Below are 17,834 nucleotides of genomic sequence, written 5' to 3' on the forward strand. Positions count from 1 at the left end.
CAAGTACCCCCAAAATCCCAGATCCTTTCCCCCAATGACCCCCAAAATCCCAAATCCTGCCCTCCCTAGGCCCCCCAAAATCCCAAATCCTCCTCTCCCCAAGCACCCCCAAAACCCCAGACCCTCCTCCCAAGCACCCCCAAAATCCCAAATCCTCCTCTCCCCAAGCACCCCCAATACCCCAGACCCTGCCCCTCCCCGCCATCTCCCACTGCATCCTCTCCCCCCCGGTGTCCCCCGTGCCCCATGGGGGGGTCCCCCAGCCCCTGAGCCCCGTTTTTTGGGGCGCCCCAGGCTGTCGAACCTGGTGCAGACGCCGCGGATCGTGCGGAAGCTCTCGTGGGTGGAGAACCTGTGGCCGGGGGAGTCGGCGCGGGAGCGGCCGAGCGTGCAGAAATTCTGCCTGATGGGGGCCAAGGACAGCTACAGCGACTTCCACATCGACTGCGGGGGCACCTCGGCCTGGTACCACGTGCTCAGGGTACGAGGGGGGTCTCTAGGGGATTTGGGGGCAGTTATAGGGGATTTGGGGGCTGTTGTAGGGGATTTGGGGGGAGTTATAGGGGATTTGGGGGGAGTTATAGGGGAACTGGGGCTGGGGGTGTGTGGATACAGCGACTTCCACACCAGCTGTGGAGGCACCTTGGCCTGGTACCACGTGCTCAGGGTACGAGGGGGGTCTGTAGGGGATTTGGGGGGAATTATAGGGGATTTGGGGGCTGTTGTAGGGGATTTGGGGACATTTGTAGGGGATTTGGGGGCATTTGTAGGGGATTTGGGGGCAGTTGTAGGGGATTTTGGGCTGGGGGTGTGTGGATACAGCGACTTCCACATCAGCTGTGGAGGCACCTTGGCTTGGTACCACGTGCTCAGGGTACAAGGGGGGTGTTGTAGGGGATTTGGGGGCAGTTATAGGGGATTTGGGGGCATTTGTAGGGGATTTGAGGGCATTTGTAGGGGATTTGGGGGCAGTTGTAGGGGATTTGGGGGCCGTTATAGGGGATTTGGGGACAGTTATAGGGGATTTGGGGGCCTTTGTAGGGGATTTGGGGGCAGTTGTAGGGGATTTGGGGGCAGTTATAAGGGATTTGGGGGCATTTGTAGGGGATTTGGGGACAGTTATAGGGGATTTGGGGGCATTTGTAGCGGATTTGGGGGCATTTGTAGGGGATTTGGGGGCATTTGTAGGGGATTTGGGGCTGGTGGTGTGTGGCTACAGCGACTTCCACACCAGCTGTGGAGGCACCTTGGCCTGGTACCACGTGCTCAGGATATGAGGGGACATCCTCCAGGGCTCTGGGGGCGTTTGGGGCATTTTTGAGGGCGTTTGGGGGATTTTTGAGGGCGTTTGGGGGATTTTTGGGGGAATGAAACCTGGGGCTCTTACCTGTCCCGCGTGTGCCCCCTCACCTGTGCCCCAGGGCGAGCAGATCTTTTACCTGGCGCGTCCCTCGGCCGCCAACCTGGCGCTGTTCGAGGCCTGGAGCAGCTCCCGGAACCAGCCCGAGCTCTTCTTCGGGGACCAGGTGGATCGGTGCTTCCGGTGCCACCTGCGCCAGGGCCAGACCCTCTTCATCCCCACAGGTGAGGGGGGCTTGGGGACACCTGGGCACAAGCGCGGGGACACCTGTGTCAGACCCCAAACACATCCCCCAGTGTCACCTGTGCAAGGGACAGAGCCCCAAACACACCCACAGTGTCACCTGTGTCACCTGTGCCAGACCCCAAACACACCCCAGTGTCACCTGTGCCACCTGTGCCAGACCCCAAACACACCTGCAGTGTCACCTGTGCCAGACCCCAAACACACCTGCAGTGTCACCTGTGCCAGACCCCAAACACACCCCCAGTGTCACCTGTGCAAGGGACAGAGCCCCAAACACACCTGCAGTGTCACCTGTGCAAGACCCCAAACACACCTGCAGTGTCACCTGTGCCACCTGTGCCAGACCCCAAACACACCTGCAGTGTCACCTGTGCCAGACCCCAAACACACCTGCAGTGTCACCTGTGTCACCTGTGCCAGGGTCAGACCCCCTCAAACACACCCCAGTGTCATCTGTGCCAGGGCCAGACCCCCAAATGTGACCCAAGTGTCACCTGTGCCAGACCCTCTTCATCCCCACAGGTGAGGGGGGGCTCGGGGACACCTGGGCACAAGCGCGGGGACACCTGTGTCAGACCCCAAACACACCCCCAGTGTCACCTGTGCAAGGGACAGAACCCCAAACACACCCCAGTGTCACCTGTGCAAGGGACAGAACCCCAAACACACCCCCAGTGTCACCTGTGTCACCTGTGCCAGGGTCAGACCCCCAAACACACCCCAGTGTCACCTGTGCAAGGGACAGAACCCCAAACACACCCCCAGTGTCACCTGTGTCACCTGTACCAGACCCCAAACACACCCCAGTGTCACCTGTGCAAGGGACAGAGCCCTTTAGTGTCACCTGTGGCAGGGCCAGACCCCCAAATGTGCCCCCAGTGTCACCTGTGCCAGGGACAAACACCCCCAAGTGTCACCTGTGTCACCCAGGTGAGCGTTTGGTGGCCTTGGGGACCCCCCTAACGTCTCCTGGTGGGGGCAGACTGGGGGGCTCCCAGTAACTCCCAGTAACCCCAAAGCTTCCCTCACAATCCCCAGCAAGCCCCTGCTCCCTTCCCAGTGCTCCCAGTGCATCCCAGTGAACCCCAGTGCTCCCAGTGCTCCCAGTGCCCTGTCCCAGTGCTCCATCCCAGTGCTCCATCCCAGTGCTCCCAGTGCTCCCAGTGCTCCCAGTGCCCCATCCCAGTGCTCCCAGTGCATCCCAGTGCTCCCAGTGCATCCCAGTGCATCCCAGTGCATCCCAGTGCTCCCAGTGCATCCCAGTGAACCCCAGTGCTCCCAGTGCCCCATCCCAGTGCTCCCAGTGCCCCATCCCAGTGCTCCCAGTGCATCCCAGTGCCCCATCCCAGTGCTCCCAGTGCCCCGTCCCAGTGAATCCCAGTGCTCCCAGTGCCCTGTCCCAGTGCTCCCAGTGCTCCCAGTGCCCCATCCCAGTGCATCCCAGTGCTCCCAGTGCATCCCAGTGCCCCATCCCAGTGCTCCATCCTAGTGAATCCCAGTGCTCCCAGTGCCCCCTCCCAGTGCTCCCAGTGCTCCCAGTGAATCCTAGTGCCTCATCCCAGTGCTCCCAGTGCCCCATCCCAGTGCTCCCAGTGCCCCCAGTGCCCCATCCCAGTGCTCCCAGTGCCCCCAGTGCCCCATCCCAGTGCTCCCAGTGCCCTGTCCCAGTGCTCCCAGTGCTCCCAGTGCCCCCTCCCAGTGCTCCCAGTGCTCCCAGTGCCCCCAGTGCCCCATCCCAGTGCTCCCAGTGCTCCCAGTGCTCCCAGTGCCCCCTCCCAGTGCTCCCAGTGCTCCCAGTTGCCCGTGTCTGTCCCCAGGCTGGATCCACGCCGTGCTCACCCCCGTGGACTCGCTGGCCTTCGGGGGGCACTTCCTGCACAGCCTCAACATCGGCATGCAGCTCCGGTGGGCTGGGGCTGGGGAGCTCTGGGGGGGCTTGGGGGGCTTTGGGGGGGTCCTTTGGGAGAATTTGGGGGGGCTGGGTGAGGGTTTGGGGGTTTTGAACAGGTTTGGGGGGAGTTTGGGGGTGGTTTTGGGCACTTTGGGGGTGCGTGGAGGGGCTTTGAGGGTTTTGGGGGTGTCCTTTGGGGGGCTCGATGAGGATTTAGGAGTTTTGGACAGGTTTGGGGGAGTTTAGGGGTGGTTTTGGGCACTTTGGGGGGGCTTGGAGGGGCTTTGAGGGTTTTGGGGTTATCTTTTGGGGGAGTTTGGGGAGCTGGGTGAGGGTTTGGGGGTTTTGAAAAGGTCTGGGGGAGTTTGGGGGTTGTTTTGGGCAGTTTGGGGGTGCGTGGAGGGGCTTTGAGGGTTTGGGGGGTGTCCTTTGGGGGGCTGGCTGAGGGTTTGGGGGTTTTGAGAAGGTTTTGGGCACTTTGGGGGTGCTTGGAGGGGCTTTGAGGGTTTTGGGGGTGTCCTTTGGGGGGGCTGGGTGAGAGTTTGGGGTTTTGAGAAGGTTTTGGGGGAGTTTGGGGGGGCTTGGAAGGCCTTTGGGGTTTTGGGGGTGTCCTTTGGGAGAGTTTGGGGGACTGGCTGAGGATTTGGGGGGGCTTGGAGGGGCTTTGAGGGTTTTGGGGGTGTCTTTGGGAGAGTTTGGGGGGCTGGGTGAAGGTTTGGGGGTTTTGAAAAGGTTTAGGGGGGCTTTGAGGGTTTTGGGGGTGTCTTTTGGAGGGTTTGGGGGGGCTGGGTGAGGGTTTGGGGGTTTTGAGAATGTTTTGGGGGAGTTTGGGGAGGTTTTGGGCAGTTTGGGGGTGCTTGGAGGGGCTTTGAGGGTTTTGGGGGTGTCTTTGGGAGAATTTGGGGGGGCTGGGTGAGGGTTTGGGGATTTGGACAGGTTTGGGGGGGCTTTGAGGGTTTTGGGGGTGTCCTTTGGGGGGGCTGGGTGAGAGTTTGGGGGTTTTGAGAAGGTTTTGGGGGAGTTTGGGGGTGCTTGGAGGGGCTTTAGGGGTTTTGGGGGTGTCCTTTGGGGGGCTGGCTGAGGATTTGGGGGCTTTGAAAAGGTTTGGGGGGGCTTTGAGGGTTTTGGGGGTGTCCTTTGGGGGGGCTCGATGAAGATTTAGGGGTTTTGGACAGGTTTTGGGGTGGTTTTGGGGGGGTTTTGGGCACTTTGGGGGGGCAGGGAGGAGCTCTTGGGGGGGTTTTGGAAGGGTTTTTTTGGGATGTTTTTGGGATTCTGGGGGTGTTTTTTGGGGTGGCTTGGGGGGAAAATTGAGAGGGGGGTGAAGGAGAGATTTGGGGGTTTGGGTGAGAATTTGGGGGTGCAGGGAGAGTTTCAGGCCCAGCAGGTGCTGTGGGGTGCCCGTGGCCCCCCCAAAACCTTCCCAAAATCCTTCCTGACCCCCCAAAACCCCCCCAAAATCCTTCCTGACCCCCCAAAACCTTCCCAAAAACCTTCCTGACCCCCCAAAACCGCCCCAAAATCCTTCCTGACCCCCCAAAACCGCCCCCAAAATCCTTCCTGACCCCCCCAAAACCCCCCAAAAACCTTCCTGACCCCCCAAAACCCCCTAAAACCTTCCTGACTCCCCAAAAACCTTTCTGACCCCCCAAAACCCCCCAAAATCCTTCCTGACCCCCCCAAAACCCTCCCAAAATCCTTCCTGACCCCCCAAAAACCTTCCCAAAATCCTTCCTGACCCCCCAAAACCTTCCCAAACACCTTCCTGACCCCCCAAAACCTTCCCTAAATCCTTCCTGACCCCCCAAACCCCCAAAACCCTTCCTGACCCCCCAAACCCCCAAAACCCCCTCCCCAGGGCGTACGAGCTGCAGCGCCGCCTCAACACCCCCGACCTGGCCAAGTTCCCCAATTTCGAGACCGTCTGCTGGTACGTGGGGAGGCACCTGCTGGACACCTTCCGAGGTGGGTGCCCCTCCTGGGGGGCTGGGGGGGCTGGGAACACACCTGGGGGGGTTTAAACACACCTGGGGGGGGTTAGAACACACCTGGGGGGGGTTAGAATGCACCTGGGGGGGTTAGAATGCACCTGGGGGGGTTTAAACACACCTGGGGGGATTTAAACACACTTGGGGGGGGCTGGGAACACACCTGGGGGGGTTAGAACACACCTGAGGGGGGTTAGAACAGACCTGGGGGGTTAGAACACATCTGGGAACACACCTGGGGGGGTTTAAACACACCTGGGGGGGCTGGGAACACACCTGGGGGGGTTAGAACGCATCTGGGAACACACCTGGGGGATTTAAACACACCTGGGAGGGTTTAGAACGCACCTGGGGGGCTTTAAACACACTTGGGGGGGGTTAGAACACACCTGGGGGGGTTAGAATGCACCTGGGGGGGTTTAAACACACTTGGGGGGGGGGTTTAAAATCCACCTGGGGGTGATTTAGAACCCATCTGAAGGGGTTTAAACCCACCTGAGGGGGTTTAAACACACCTGGGGTGATTAGGAACACACCTGGGGGGTGATTTAGAACCCACCTGGGGGTGCTTAAAACCTCTCTGGGTGGGCTGGGAACCCACTTGAGGGGTTTAGAACCCACCTGAAGGGGTTTAAACCCACTTGGGGGTCTGGGAAGCCACCGAGGGGGGGGTTAGAACCCACCTGGGGGGGGGCTGGGAACCCACTTGAAGGGGTTTAAACCCACCTGAGGGGATTTAGAACCCACGTGGGGGGGTTAAAACACACCTGGGGGGGCTGGGAACCCACCTGGGGGGGTTAAAATCCACCTGGGGGTGCTTAAAGCCTCTCTGGGTGGGCTGGGAACCCACCTGGGAGGGGTTTAAACCCACCTGGGGGAGTTAAAACCCACCTGAGGGGGGGTTAAACACACCTGGGGTGATTTAGAACCCACCTGGGGGGGTTTAAAACCTCTCTGGGTGGGCTGGGAACCCACTTGAAGGGGTTTAAAACCCACCTGGGGGGGCTGGGAACAGACCTGGGGTGATTTAGAACCCACCTGAGGGGGTTTAAACCACCTGGGGGGGCCTCAAAGTCTCTCTAGGGGGGTTTAAACCCAACTGAGGGGGCTCTAAACCCAACTGAGGGGGCTCTAAACCCATTTTGGGGGGGCTCTAAACCCATTTCGGGGGGGCTCTAAACCCATTTTGGGGGGGCTCTAAATCTATCTGGGGCAGTTTAAGCCCATCTGGGGGGGGTCCCTAAACCCACCCGGGGGTCCCTAAACCCACCCGGGGATCCCCAAAATCTCCCTGTAGAGGGCTCTGTGGGAGTGTCATCCTCATTTTTGGGGTGTCCCTGGGGTTCCCACTCTGGCTCTGTGCTTCCCATCCCAATCTGGGGTTTTTGGGGTTTCCCTGAATTTCCCATCCCATTTTTGGGGTCCCCCTGAGTTTCCCACCCTGGCTCTGTGCTTCCCATCCCAATTTGGGGTTTTTGGGGTTTCCCATCCCATTTTTGGGGTCCCCCTGAGTTTCCCACCCTGGCTCTGTGGTTCCCATCCCAATTTGGGTTTTTTGGGGTATCCCTGAATTTCCCACGCTGAATTTTGGGGTCCCCCTGAGTTTCCCACCCTGGCTCTGTGCTTCCCATCCCAATCTGGCGTTTTTGGGGTGCAGGGCTGCGGGAGAACCGCCGGCACCCCGCGGCCTATTTGGTGCTGGGAGCCCGAGCCCTGACCGGGGCCTTCCGAGCCTGGACCCGCCGAGAGGTTTGGGGGGGTCCTGAGGGGTTTTGGGGGGGTCCTGAGGGGTTTTGGGGGGCTTAAAAGGGATTTGGGGGGGTCCAGAGGAATTTTGGGGGGCGGCTCAAAGGGATTTTGGGGGGGTCCTGAGGGGTTTTGGGCAGCTTAAAAGGATTTTGAGGAGTCCAAAGGAATTTTGGGGAGCTCAAAGGGATTTTGGAGGGTCCTGAGGGGTTTTTGGGGGGTCCTGAGGGGTTTTGGGGGGGGCTTCAAAGGGATTTTGAGAGGTCCAAAGGGATTTTGGTGGGATCCTGAAGGATTTTGTTGGTCCCAATGGATTTTGGGGGGGCTCAAAGGGATTTTGTGAGCTCCAAAAGGATTTTGTGGGTGTTGAAAGGGATTTTGTGGAGCTCTGAGGGTTTTTGTTGCTCCTGACAGATTTTGGGGGGTTTCCAGAGGGATTTTGGGGGGTTCTAGCGGGATTTGAGGGGGCCTCAAAGGGATTTTGGGGAGCTCTGAGGGATTTTGTCAGTCCTGACAGATTTTGGGGGTTCCAGAGGGATTTGGGGTGGCTCAAAGGGATTTGAGGGTGTTCAAAGGGATTTTGGGGAGCTCTGAGGGATTTTGTCGCTCCTGACAGAATTTGGGGGGTTCCAGAGGGATTTTATGAATATTCAAAGGATTTTGGGGTGCTCCAGGGATTTTGTCAGTTGTGACAGATTTTGGGGGGTTCCAGAGGGATTGGGGTGGCTCAAAGGGATTTTGAGGGTGTTCAAAGGGATTTTGGGAGCTCCAAAGGGTTTTGAGGGTGTTCAAAGGGATTTTTTGGAGCTCTGAGGCATTTTGTTGCTCCCTGACAGATTTTGGGGGGGTTCCAGAGGGATTTTATGAATATTCAAAGGATTTTGGGAGCTCCAGGGGATTTTGTCAGTTGTGACAGATTTTGGGGGGTTCTAGCGGGATTTGAGGGTGTTCAAAGGGATTTTTTGGAGCTCTGAGGGATTTTGTCGCTCCTGACAGATTTTGGGGGGGTTCCAGAGGGATTGGGGTGGCTCAAAGGGTTTTGGGGAGCTCTGAGGGATTTTGAGGGTGTTCAAAGGGATTTTTTGGAGCTCTGAGGGATTTTGTTGCTCCTGACAGATTTTGGGGGGGTTCAAAGGGATTTTATGAAGGTTCAAAGGGATTTTGGGAGCTCCAAAGGGATTTTATGAAGGTTCAAAGGGATTTTGGGGAGCTCCAGGGGATTTTGGGGCCCTGGGGGGGTGGTTTGGGAGGGTTGGGAAGGGATGTGAGGGGCTTAGAGGGGATTTGGGGGTGGGGTCTGGGGAATTTTGGGGGGTCCCAGGGGTGGAAGTTTTTGGGGGGAAAGGTTTGGGGTCTCCCCCATTTTAACCCTTTCACCCCCAGGTCCTGGCAGAGCACGAGCAGGAGATCCCTGAGACCGTCAGGCCGGGGCAGCTGATCAAGGAGCTGGGCAGGGAGATCCGGCTGGCAGAGGTGAACTGGGAGCACTGGGAGGGACTGGGAATGGCTGGAGCTGGGGGGGGGGGGGGCACTGGGAGCAACTGGGCAGGAACTGGGCAGCACTGGGAGGGATTTGAAGTGCGCTGGAAAGGGACTGGGAGCAACTGGGGAGGAACTGGAAGCAACTGGGGGGGACTGGGAGAGGTTTTGGGGTTGCTGGGAGTGACTGGGAGGGGTTTTGGGGTTACTGGGAGGGACTGGGAAGGGTTTGAGGAGGTTTTGGGGTTACTGGGAGTGACTGGGAGGGGTTTTGGGGTTACTGGGAGGGACTGGGAAGGGTTTGAGGAGGTTTTGGGGTTACTGGGAGGGGTTTTGAGGAGGTTTTGGGGTTACTGGGAGGGGTTTGAGGAGGTTTTGGGGTTACTGGGAGGAACTGGGCCATACTGGGCCATACTGGGAGCTCTGTATCCCCTCCCTACAGGAGCTGTTCCAGCAGAGCACGGGGATGTCAGGGACCCCCTTTGGGCCCCCCTGGGGGGTCCCAGGCCCCAAAAAGGGGGGGCCCCGCAAGCCCCCCCCCAATTCCCCGCACTCACGACGATGGGGGGACCCCAAACCCCCCCCCAGCCCCCCCTGAGGAGGATGAGGAGGTGAGGAGGGACTGGGGGGAACTGGGAGGAACTGGGGGGAACTGGGAGGGACTGGGGAGGACTGGGAGGAACTGGGGGGAACTGGGGGGAACTGGGAGGGACTGGGGGGAACTGGGGGGAACTGGGGGGAACTGGGAGGGACTGGGGGGAACTGGGGGGAACTGGGGGGAACTGGGAGGGATTGGGGGGAACTGGGAGGGATTGGGGGGGACTGGGAGGGACTGGGGGAGGAGTGGATTTATGGGGGGTGGATTTGGGGTCTCCTGCCCCCAAATCTCGGGGTGTCCCCCCCAGGTTGATCCCCCCAGCTCCAGCCCGGAGGAGACGGACCCCGACTCTGAGGGGGACCCCCAGATCCTGCTGGCCAATGGGGGCTCTCGGTGAGCAACTGGGGGGCACTGGGGGGGTTTGGGGTGGTCCCAGACAGAATTTGGGGAGGCCCAAGGGGGTTTGGGGGGACTTGGGGGGGATCCAAAGGGTTTTGAGGGGAGGGGAATTTGGGGGGCCTGGGGGTGTTCTGGGGTGGTTTGGGGGGTGCTGGGAGGGTTTTGGGTGGGTCTGGGATGGATTTTGGGGCTCATGGGGATCCCAGAGGAGTTGTGGGGGGCTGGAGTGGTTCTGGGTGGTTTTGGGGTGCTGGGAGGATTTGGGGGGGCACTGTGGGGGTTCGGGGGGTATGGGGGGGTTCTAGGGTGGTTTTGCAGAGGTCAGAGATGGATTTTGGAGTTTGGGTGGTCCAGGTTGGGTTTTGGGGTCAGGAGGATGCAGGATGGATTTGGGGGGGGGGGGGGGGCTCAGGGATGGGTTTTGGGGTTCGGGGGGGTCCCCCTGACGCCCCTCCCCCTCAGGCCCCGCTGCAGCCGCCCTGGGGGGCTCTGGGGGTCCCGGCCGCCCCCATCCCCCCCGCTCCCCCCCCAGCTCCCCCTGGACCTGGACTCGGAGGAGGAGCTGCAGATCGATGAGACCCCCCCGCGGCGGGGCCCGCGCCGCCTGCCCCGTGGGTACCCCTGAAACACCCCAGAAACACCCCCAAAACGGCCCCAAACATCCCCAAAAACATCCCCAAAACCAGCTCCAAACATCCACAAAACATCCCCAAAACATCCCATCAACCCAAAAACATCCCCAAAAATATCCCAAAAACATCCCCAAAAACATCCCCAAAAACATCCCCAAACATCCCCAAAAATATCCCCAAAAACAGCCCCAAAAACACCACACTGCCTGCCCCGTGGGTACCCCAGAAACACCCCAGAAACACCCCAAAAACGGCCCCAAATGTCCCCAAAAACATCCCCAAACATCCCAAAAACGCCCCAAACATCCCCAAAAACATCCCCAAAAACATCCCCAAAAACAGCCCCAAACATCCCCAAAAACACCACACTGCCTGCCCTGTGGGTACCCCTGAAACACCCCAAAACACCCCAAAAACGGCCCCAAAAACATCCCCAAAAACCGGCCCGAAACGTCCCAAAAACATCCCCAAAACATCCCCAAAAACATCCCCAAAAACATCCCCAAAAACGGCCCCAAACATCCCCAACATCCCCAAAAACATCCCAAAAACAGCCCCAAACATCCCAAAAATATCCCCAAAACGGCCCCAAACATCCCCAAAAACATCCCCAGAAACATCCCCAGAAACATCCCAAAAACCGGCCCCAAACATCCCCAAAAACACCACACTGCCTGCCCCGTGGGTACCCCAGAAACACCCCCAGAAACATCCCCAAAAACGGCCCCAAACATCCCCAAAACAATCCCAAACATCCCCAAAAATATCCCCAAAACCAGCCCCAAACATCCCCAAAAACATCCCCAAAACACCCCAAACGTGACCCCAAAACAACCCCAAAACACCCTAAAACAGCCCCCAAAACCCTCAAAGCCCTAAAACATCCCAAAACTGGGACCTAAACATCCCCAAAACATCCCCAAAACATCCCCAAAACATCCCCAAAACATCCCCAAAACATCCCCAAAACATCCCCAACCCTTCCCCAATCCCGTTTTTGGGGTGACCCCAATCCCCAGTCCCATTTCCGAGGTGTCCCCAATCCCATTTTTGGGCTGTCCCCAATCCCATTTTGTGGTGACCCCAATCCAATTTTTGGGTCGCCCCAATCCCATTTCTGGGCTGTCCCCAATCCCATTTCTGGGGTTACCCCAATCCCTTTTTAGGGTGTCCCCAATCCCGTTTTTGGGCTGTCCCCAATCCCGTTTTTGGGGTCGCCCCAATCCCATTTCTGGGGTGACCCCAGTCCCATTTCTGGGGTGACCCCAATCCCCATTTTGGGCTGTCCCCAATCCCATTTTGGGCTTCCCCCCAATCCCGTTTTTGGGCTGTCCCCAATCCGTTTTTGGGTGACCCCAATCCCCATTTTTGGGCTGTCCCCAATCCCGTTTTGGGGTGACCCCAATCCCGTTTTTGGGGTGTCCCCAATCCCCATTTTTGGGCTGTCCCCAATCCCGTTTTGGCTGTCCCAATTCATTTTGGGCTGTCCCCAATCCCGTTTTTGGGGTGACCCCAATCCCATTTTGGGCTGTCCCCAGTCCCCATTTTGTGGTGATCCCAATCCCATTTTTGGGGTCGCCCCAATCCCCATTTTGGGCTGTCCCCAGTCCCATTTCTGGGGTGACCCCATCCCGTTTTTGGGTTGTCCCCAATCCCCATTTTGGGGTCGCCCCAATCCCATTTTGGGGTGTCCCCAATCCCCATTTTGGGCTGTCCCCAATCCCGTTTTGAGGTGACCCCAATCCCATTTTTGGGCTGTCCCCAATCCCATTTTGGGGTGACCCCAATCCCATTTTTGGGGTGTCCCCAATCCCATTTCTGGGCTGTCCCCAACCCCATTTTTGGGGTCGCCCCAATCCCATTTTGGGCTGTCCCCAACCCCATTTTTGGGGTCGCCCCAATCCCATTTTGGGGTGACCCCAATCCCATTTCTGGGTTGTCCCCAATCCCATTTTGGGCTGACCCCAATCCCGTTTTTGGGCTGACCCCAATCCCATTCTGGGGTGACCCCAATCCCATTTTGGGGTGACCCCAATCCGTTTTTGGGGTGTCCCCAGGGCTCCCCCCGAAAGCTGCCCCGGGCCAAGCCCTGCTCTGACCCCAACCGGGTGCGGGAGCCGGGCGAGGTCGACTTCGACATCGAGGGGTCTGGGGGTTTGTCCTGGGGCATTTTGGGGGTCCCTAAGGGAACTGGGGGTGTCCTGGGGCATTTTGGGGGTCCCTAAGGGAACTGGGGCTGTCCCAGGGGGGGATTCATCGAGGTTTTGGGGAGGATTCATGGGAGTTTTGGGGGGACACCCCAAAAACGGGGATTGGGGTGCACCCCAAAAATGGGGATTGAGGGGTGTTTCTGACCCCCTGTCCCCAAGAGGATTAAACCACAGGCTGGGGTGGATTTTGGGGTATTTTGGGATTTTTTTTAAATTTTGGGATATTTTTGGGGATATTTTTGATTATTTTTGGATACTTTGGGACATTTTTTGGGGTGGTTTTTGGGGTAATTTTGGGGTGTTTCTGACCCTGTGCCCCCAGAAGGATTAAACCACAGGCTGGGGTGGATTTTGGGGTATTTTGGAATTTTTTTTAATTTTGGGATATTTTTTGGGGTATTTTTGATTATTTTTGGATACTTTGGGACATTTTTTGGGGTGGTTTTTGGGGTATTTTGGGATTTTTTTTTTAAATATTGTTTGGGGTCTTTTTGATTATTTTTGGATACTTTGGGACATTTTTGGGGTGGTTTTGGGAATCTTTTTGGGGTATTTTTGGGGTATTTTGGGGTGTTTCTGACCCCCCTGCCCCCCAGGAGGATTATACTATGGACTGGGGTGGGTTTGGGGGTATTTTTGGGGTATTTTGGGGTATTTTGGGGTGTTTCTGACCCCCTGTCCCCCAGGTGGATTACACCATGGACTGGGCTGGTTTTTGGGGTGGTTTTGGGGTATTTTTGGGGTGGTTTAGGGGTATTTTTGGGGTATTTTGGGGTATTTTGGGGTATTTTTGGATGTTTCTGACTCCCTGTCCCCCAGGAGGATTACACCATGGACTGGGGCTGGTTTTTGGGGTATTTTGGGGTATTTTGGGGTGGTTTTGGGGTATTTTTGGGGTATTTTTTGGTATTTTGGGGTATTTTTGGGGTGTTTTTGGGGTGTTTCTGACCCCATACCCCCAGGAGGATTACACCATGGACTGGGGTGGTTTCTGGGGTGTTTTTGGGGTATTTTGGGGTATTTTGGGGTATTTTGGGGTATTTTGGGGTGTTTTTGGATGTTTCTGACCCCCTGCCCCCCAGGAGGATTATACCATGTACTGGGCTGGTTTTTGGGGTGGTTTTGGGGTATTTTGGGGTGTTTTTGGGGTATTTTTGGGGTGGTTTTGGATGTTTCTGACCCCCTGTCCCCCAGGAGGATTACACCACGGACTGGGTTGGGTTTTGGGGTATTTTTGGGGTATTTTGGGGTATTTTTTTGGTATTTTGGGGTGTTTCTGACCCCCTGCCCCCCAGGAGGATTACACCACGGACTGGGCTGGTTTTTGGGGTATTTTTGGGGTATTTTTTGGGGTATTTTGGATGTTTCTGACCCCCTGCCCCCCAGGAGGATTATACCATGGACTGGGCTGGTTTGTGGGGTGGTTTTGGGGTGTTTTTGGGGTGTTTTGGGGGTGTTTCTGACCCCCTGCCCCCCAGGAGGATTACACCACGGACGAGGAGGACGAGGGGGGCGCGGGGGGGCAGCGCTGGGATCCTGGACCTGCTCAAGGCCAGCCGGCAAGTGGGGGGCTCCGAGTACCCCCAGCTCAGGTTTGGGGGGGTCTCTGAGGGGGGGGGGGGGGGGGCTGGCCTGGCTCTGAGGGCTCTGGGAGGGATCCCTGCAGGATTTTGGGGGGCTGGGGTTGGGTTTCGGGGGTCCCCGGGGGTCTTTTGGGGGGTCGTGGGTCGGGTTTTGGGGGTCCCCAGGGCCGGGGGAGGGATTTGAGGGGGGGATTTTGGGGGGGTCCCCAAGTGTTTAGGGAGGGCTGGGGTTGGGTTTCGGGGTCTGGGGAGCTCTGAGGGGGGACTGGGCTGATTTTGGGGGTCCCCAGGGATCTGGGGGGGGGCTTTTTGGGGGGGTCACCAGGTGTTTTTGGGGAGGGGGTCCTGGGTTTTGGGGTTTTGGGATTATTTGGGGTCCTGGGTTGGATTTTGGGGTTATTGGGGATCCTGGGTCGGATTTTGGGGTTATTTGGGGTCCTGGGTTGGATTTTGGGGTTATTGGGGGTCCTGGGTTGGATTTTGGGATTATTCGGGGTCCTGGTTGGATTTTGGGGTTATTGGGGATCCTGGGTTGGGTTTTGGGGATTATTTGGGGTCCTGGGTTGGGTTTTGGGATTATTTGGGGTCCTGGGTTGGGTTTTGGGGTTATTGGGGATCCTGGGTTGGGTTTTGGGGTTATTTGGGGTCCTGGGTTGTATTTTGGGGTTATTGGGATCCTGGGTTGGATTTTGGGGTTATTGGGGATCCTGGGTTGGATTTTGGGGTTATTTGGGGGTCCTGGATTGGATTTTGGGGATTATTTGGGGGTCCTGGGTTGGGTTTTGAGGGTTATTTGGGGTCCTGGATTGGGTTTTGGGATTATTTGGGGTCCTGGGCTGGGTTTTGAGGGTTATTTGGGGTCCTGGGCTGGGTTTTGAGGGTTATTTGCATCCCTGGGGAGTTCTGGGGGTCATTTCTGTGGCTTTGCCCCTCTCCATCTCCTTTTGGGGCTGTCTCTCCTCAATGTGAGGATCCCAAACATGCCAGGACCCCTCCCCAAACCCCAATTTTTCCCCTTTTCTCCCCGTTTTCCCCCACAGCGAGGCCCCTGCCTCCCCCAGCACGCGCGAGGCCATCCAGGGCATGCTCTGCATGGCCAACCTGCCCGCGGGGACCCCCCTGGGACCCCCAAACTGGTGGGCAGGGGGCGGGGGCAGCGAGAGGGGGGGTCCCGGGGGCTCTGGGGGAGCCCGCAGAGCCCCCCCCGCCCCCCGGAGCACCGACAGCGAGGGCGAGGGGAGCCTGGACGAGCAGGACAGCCTGGGGGCCTGCTTCAAGGATGCTGAGTACAGTGAGTGTTAGCCCAAAAACAGCCCAAAACCAGCCCAAAAACACCCCAAAACCACCCTGCTTCAAGGATGCTGAGTACAGTGAGTGTGACCCCAAAAACATCCTAAAAATAGCCCAAAAATAGCCCAAAAACACCCCAAAAACACCCCAAAAACAGCCCAAAAACACCCCAAAACCGCCCTGCTTCAAGGATGCTGAGTACAGTGAGTGACCCCAAAAACAGCCCAAAAACAGCCCAAAAATAGCCCAAAAACACCCCAAAACCACCCTGCTTCAAGGATGCTGAGTACAGTGAGTGACCCCAAAACCACCCCAAAAATAGCCCAAAAATAGCCCAAAAATACCCCAAAACCGCCCTGCTTCAAGGATGCTGAGTACAGTGAGTGTTAGCCCAAAATGTCCCAAAAACACCCCAAAAATAACCCAAAAACACCCCAAAAATAGCCCAAAAATACCCCAAAACCGCCCCTGCTTCAAGGATGCTCAGTACAGTGAGTGTTAGCCCAAAAACACCCCAAAAATAACCCAAAAACACCCCAAAAATCCCCCCAGACCGCTCATAACCATCATGAAACACCCCATAAACACCCCAAAACGACCCCAGATCACCCCAAATCCGCCCCCCAGACCCCCCTGAACCCCTTTTTTCCTTCCCCCCCCTCAGTTTATCCCTCCCTGGAGTCCGACGAGGACGACCCTGCCCTAAAATCGCTCCCCAAAAAGAAGAAGGTGACGGACGACGCCCCCTGGAGCCCCAAAGGTTTGGGGGGACATTCGTGGATTTTGGGGGGACTTGAGGGGGTTTTGGGGGGGTCCCTGGGACAGGGCCTGGGTTAGGTTTGCTCAGTGTCTGATTTTGGGGTGTCCCCCTTTGTTTAGTGCCTGATTTTGGGGTGTCCCCTCTTTTGGTGTCTTGATTTTGGGGTGTCCCTCTTAATCTGTGCTCTGATTTTGGGGTGTCCCCTGTTCTGTGTCCGATTTTGGGGTGTCCCCCCTGTTCCCTGTCCGATTTTGGGGTGTCCCCCCTGTTCCGTGTCTGATTTTGGGGTGTCCCCTGTTCCATGCCTGATTTTGGGGTGTTCCTTGTTCCCTGTCTGATTTTGGGGTGTCCCCCCTGTTCCGTGTCTGATTTTGGGGTGTCCCCAGCCCGGGTGACGCCGTCGCTGCCCCGGCAGAGCCGCCCGGTGCGGGAGGGGACGCGCGTGGCCTCGGTGGAGACCGGGCTGGCGGCAGCCGCTGCCAAACTGGCCCAGCAGGTGAACTGGGAGGAACTGGGAGGAACTGGGGGGAACTGGGAGGAACTGGGAGCACTGGGAGGGGCGATTTGGGGTTTTTTGGGGGGGTATTTAGGGGGTCCTGGGGGTGTTTGAGGGGAATTCAATGGGATTTGGGGGTGGTCGGGATGGTCAGCGGGGATTTGGGGGTGCTAAACTGGCCCAGCAGGTGAACTGGGAGAAACTGGGAGCACTGGGAGGGGGCAATTGGGGTTTTTGGGGGTGTATTTAGGGGGTCCTGGGGGTGTTTGAGGGGAATTCAATGGGATTTGGGGGTGGTTGGGATGGTCAGCGGGGATTTGGGGGTGCCAAACTGGCCCAGCAGGTGAACTGGGAGGAACTGGGAGGAACTGGGAACACTGGGGGGAACTGGGAACACTGGGAGGAACTGGGAACACTGGGAGGGCCCATTTGGGGTTTTTTGGGGGGGTATTTAGGGAGTCCTGGGGGTGTTTGAGAGGAGTTCATGGGGATTTGGGGGTGACTTTGGGCATGGTTCAGGGGGGATTTGAGGGTGCTAAACTGGCCCAGCAGGTGAACTGGGAGCACTGGAAGGAACTGGGAGCACTGGGGGGAACTGGGAGCACTGGGAGGGGGCAATTTGGGGTTTTTGGGGGGGTATTTAGGGAGTCCTGGGGGTGTTTGAGGGGAGTTCAGGGATTTGGGGGTGCCAAACTGGCCCGGCAGTGAACTGGAGGCACTGGGAGCACTGGGAGGAACTGGGAGCACTGGGAGGAACTGGGAACAGTGGGAGGGCCATTTGGGCTTTTGGGGGATCATTTCGGGGGTCCAGGGCTGTTTGAGGGGGATTCAGGAGGGATTTGGGGTGCTAAACTGGCCCAGCAGGTGAACTGGGAGGAACTGGGAGGAACTGGGAGAACTGGGAGGAACTGGGAGCACTGGGAGGGCCCAATTGGGGTTTTTGGGGGGGTATTTGGGGAGTCCTGGGGGTGTTTGAGGGGAATTCAATGGGAATTGGGGGTGACTTTGGGGATGGTTCAGGGGGGATTTGGGGGTGCCAAACTGGCCCAGCAGTTGAACTGGGAGCACTGGGAGGAACTGGGGGGAACGGGAGGAACTGGGAGCACTGGGAGCACTGGGAGGGCCCATTTGGGCTTTTGGGGGATCATTTCGGGGT

At 57.8% G+C, this 17,834-nt stretch overlaps 1 protein-coding gene across 1 annotated transcript in view; it reads left to right on the forward strand.

The window, feature by feature from the left end:
- The window catches only part of PHF8 (PHD finger protein 8), a 32,638-nt gene that overhangs the window by 6,121 nt on the left and 8,683 nt on the right, over nt 1–17,834 (forward strand). The window contains exons 6-20 of the mRNA XM_054518221.1: nt 295–481; nt 1,422–1,584; nt 3,424–3,511; nt 5,356–5,462; nt 7,143–7,234; nt 8,615–8,704; nt 9,153–9,305; nt 9,616–9,701; nt 10,170–10,322; nt 13,146–13,167; nt 13,936–14,141; nt 15,173–15,423; nt 16,087–16,182; nt 16,569–16,678; nt 17,490–17,542. Of these exons, the coding sequence (XP_054374196.1) occupies nt 295–481; nt 1,422–1,584; nt 3,424–3,511; nt 5,356–5,462; nt 7,143–7,234; nt 8,615–8,704; nt 9,153–9,305; nt 9,616–9,701; nt 10,170–10,322; nt 13,146–13,167; nt 13,936–14,141; nt 15,173–15,423; nt 16,087–16,182; nt 16,569–16,678; nt 17,490–17,542 (1,857 nt within the window). The remainder of the gene's footprint in view (nt 1–294; nt 482–1,421; nt 1,585–3,423; nt 3,512–5,355; nt 5,463–7,142; nt 7,235–8,614; nt 8,705–9,152; nt 9,306–9,615; nt 9,702–10,169; nt 10,323–13,145; nt 13,168–13,935; nt 14,142–15,172; nt 15,424–16,086; nt 16,183–16,568; nt 16,679–17,489; nt 17,543–17,834) is intronic.

The sequence above is a fragment of the Molothrus ater genome, unplaced genomic scaffold (genome assembly GCF_012460135.2).
Source record: "Molothrus ater isolate BHLD 08-10-18 breed brown headed cowbird unplaced genomic scaffold, BPBGC_Mater_1.1 matUn_MA100, whole genome shotgun sequence".
NCBI classification, from domain to species: domain Eukaryota; kingdom Metazoa; phylum Chordata; class Aves; order Passeriformes; family Icteridae; genus Molothrus; species Molothrus ater.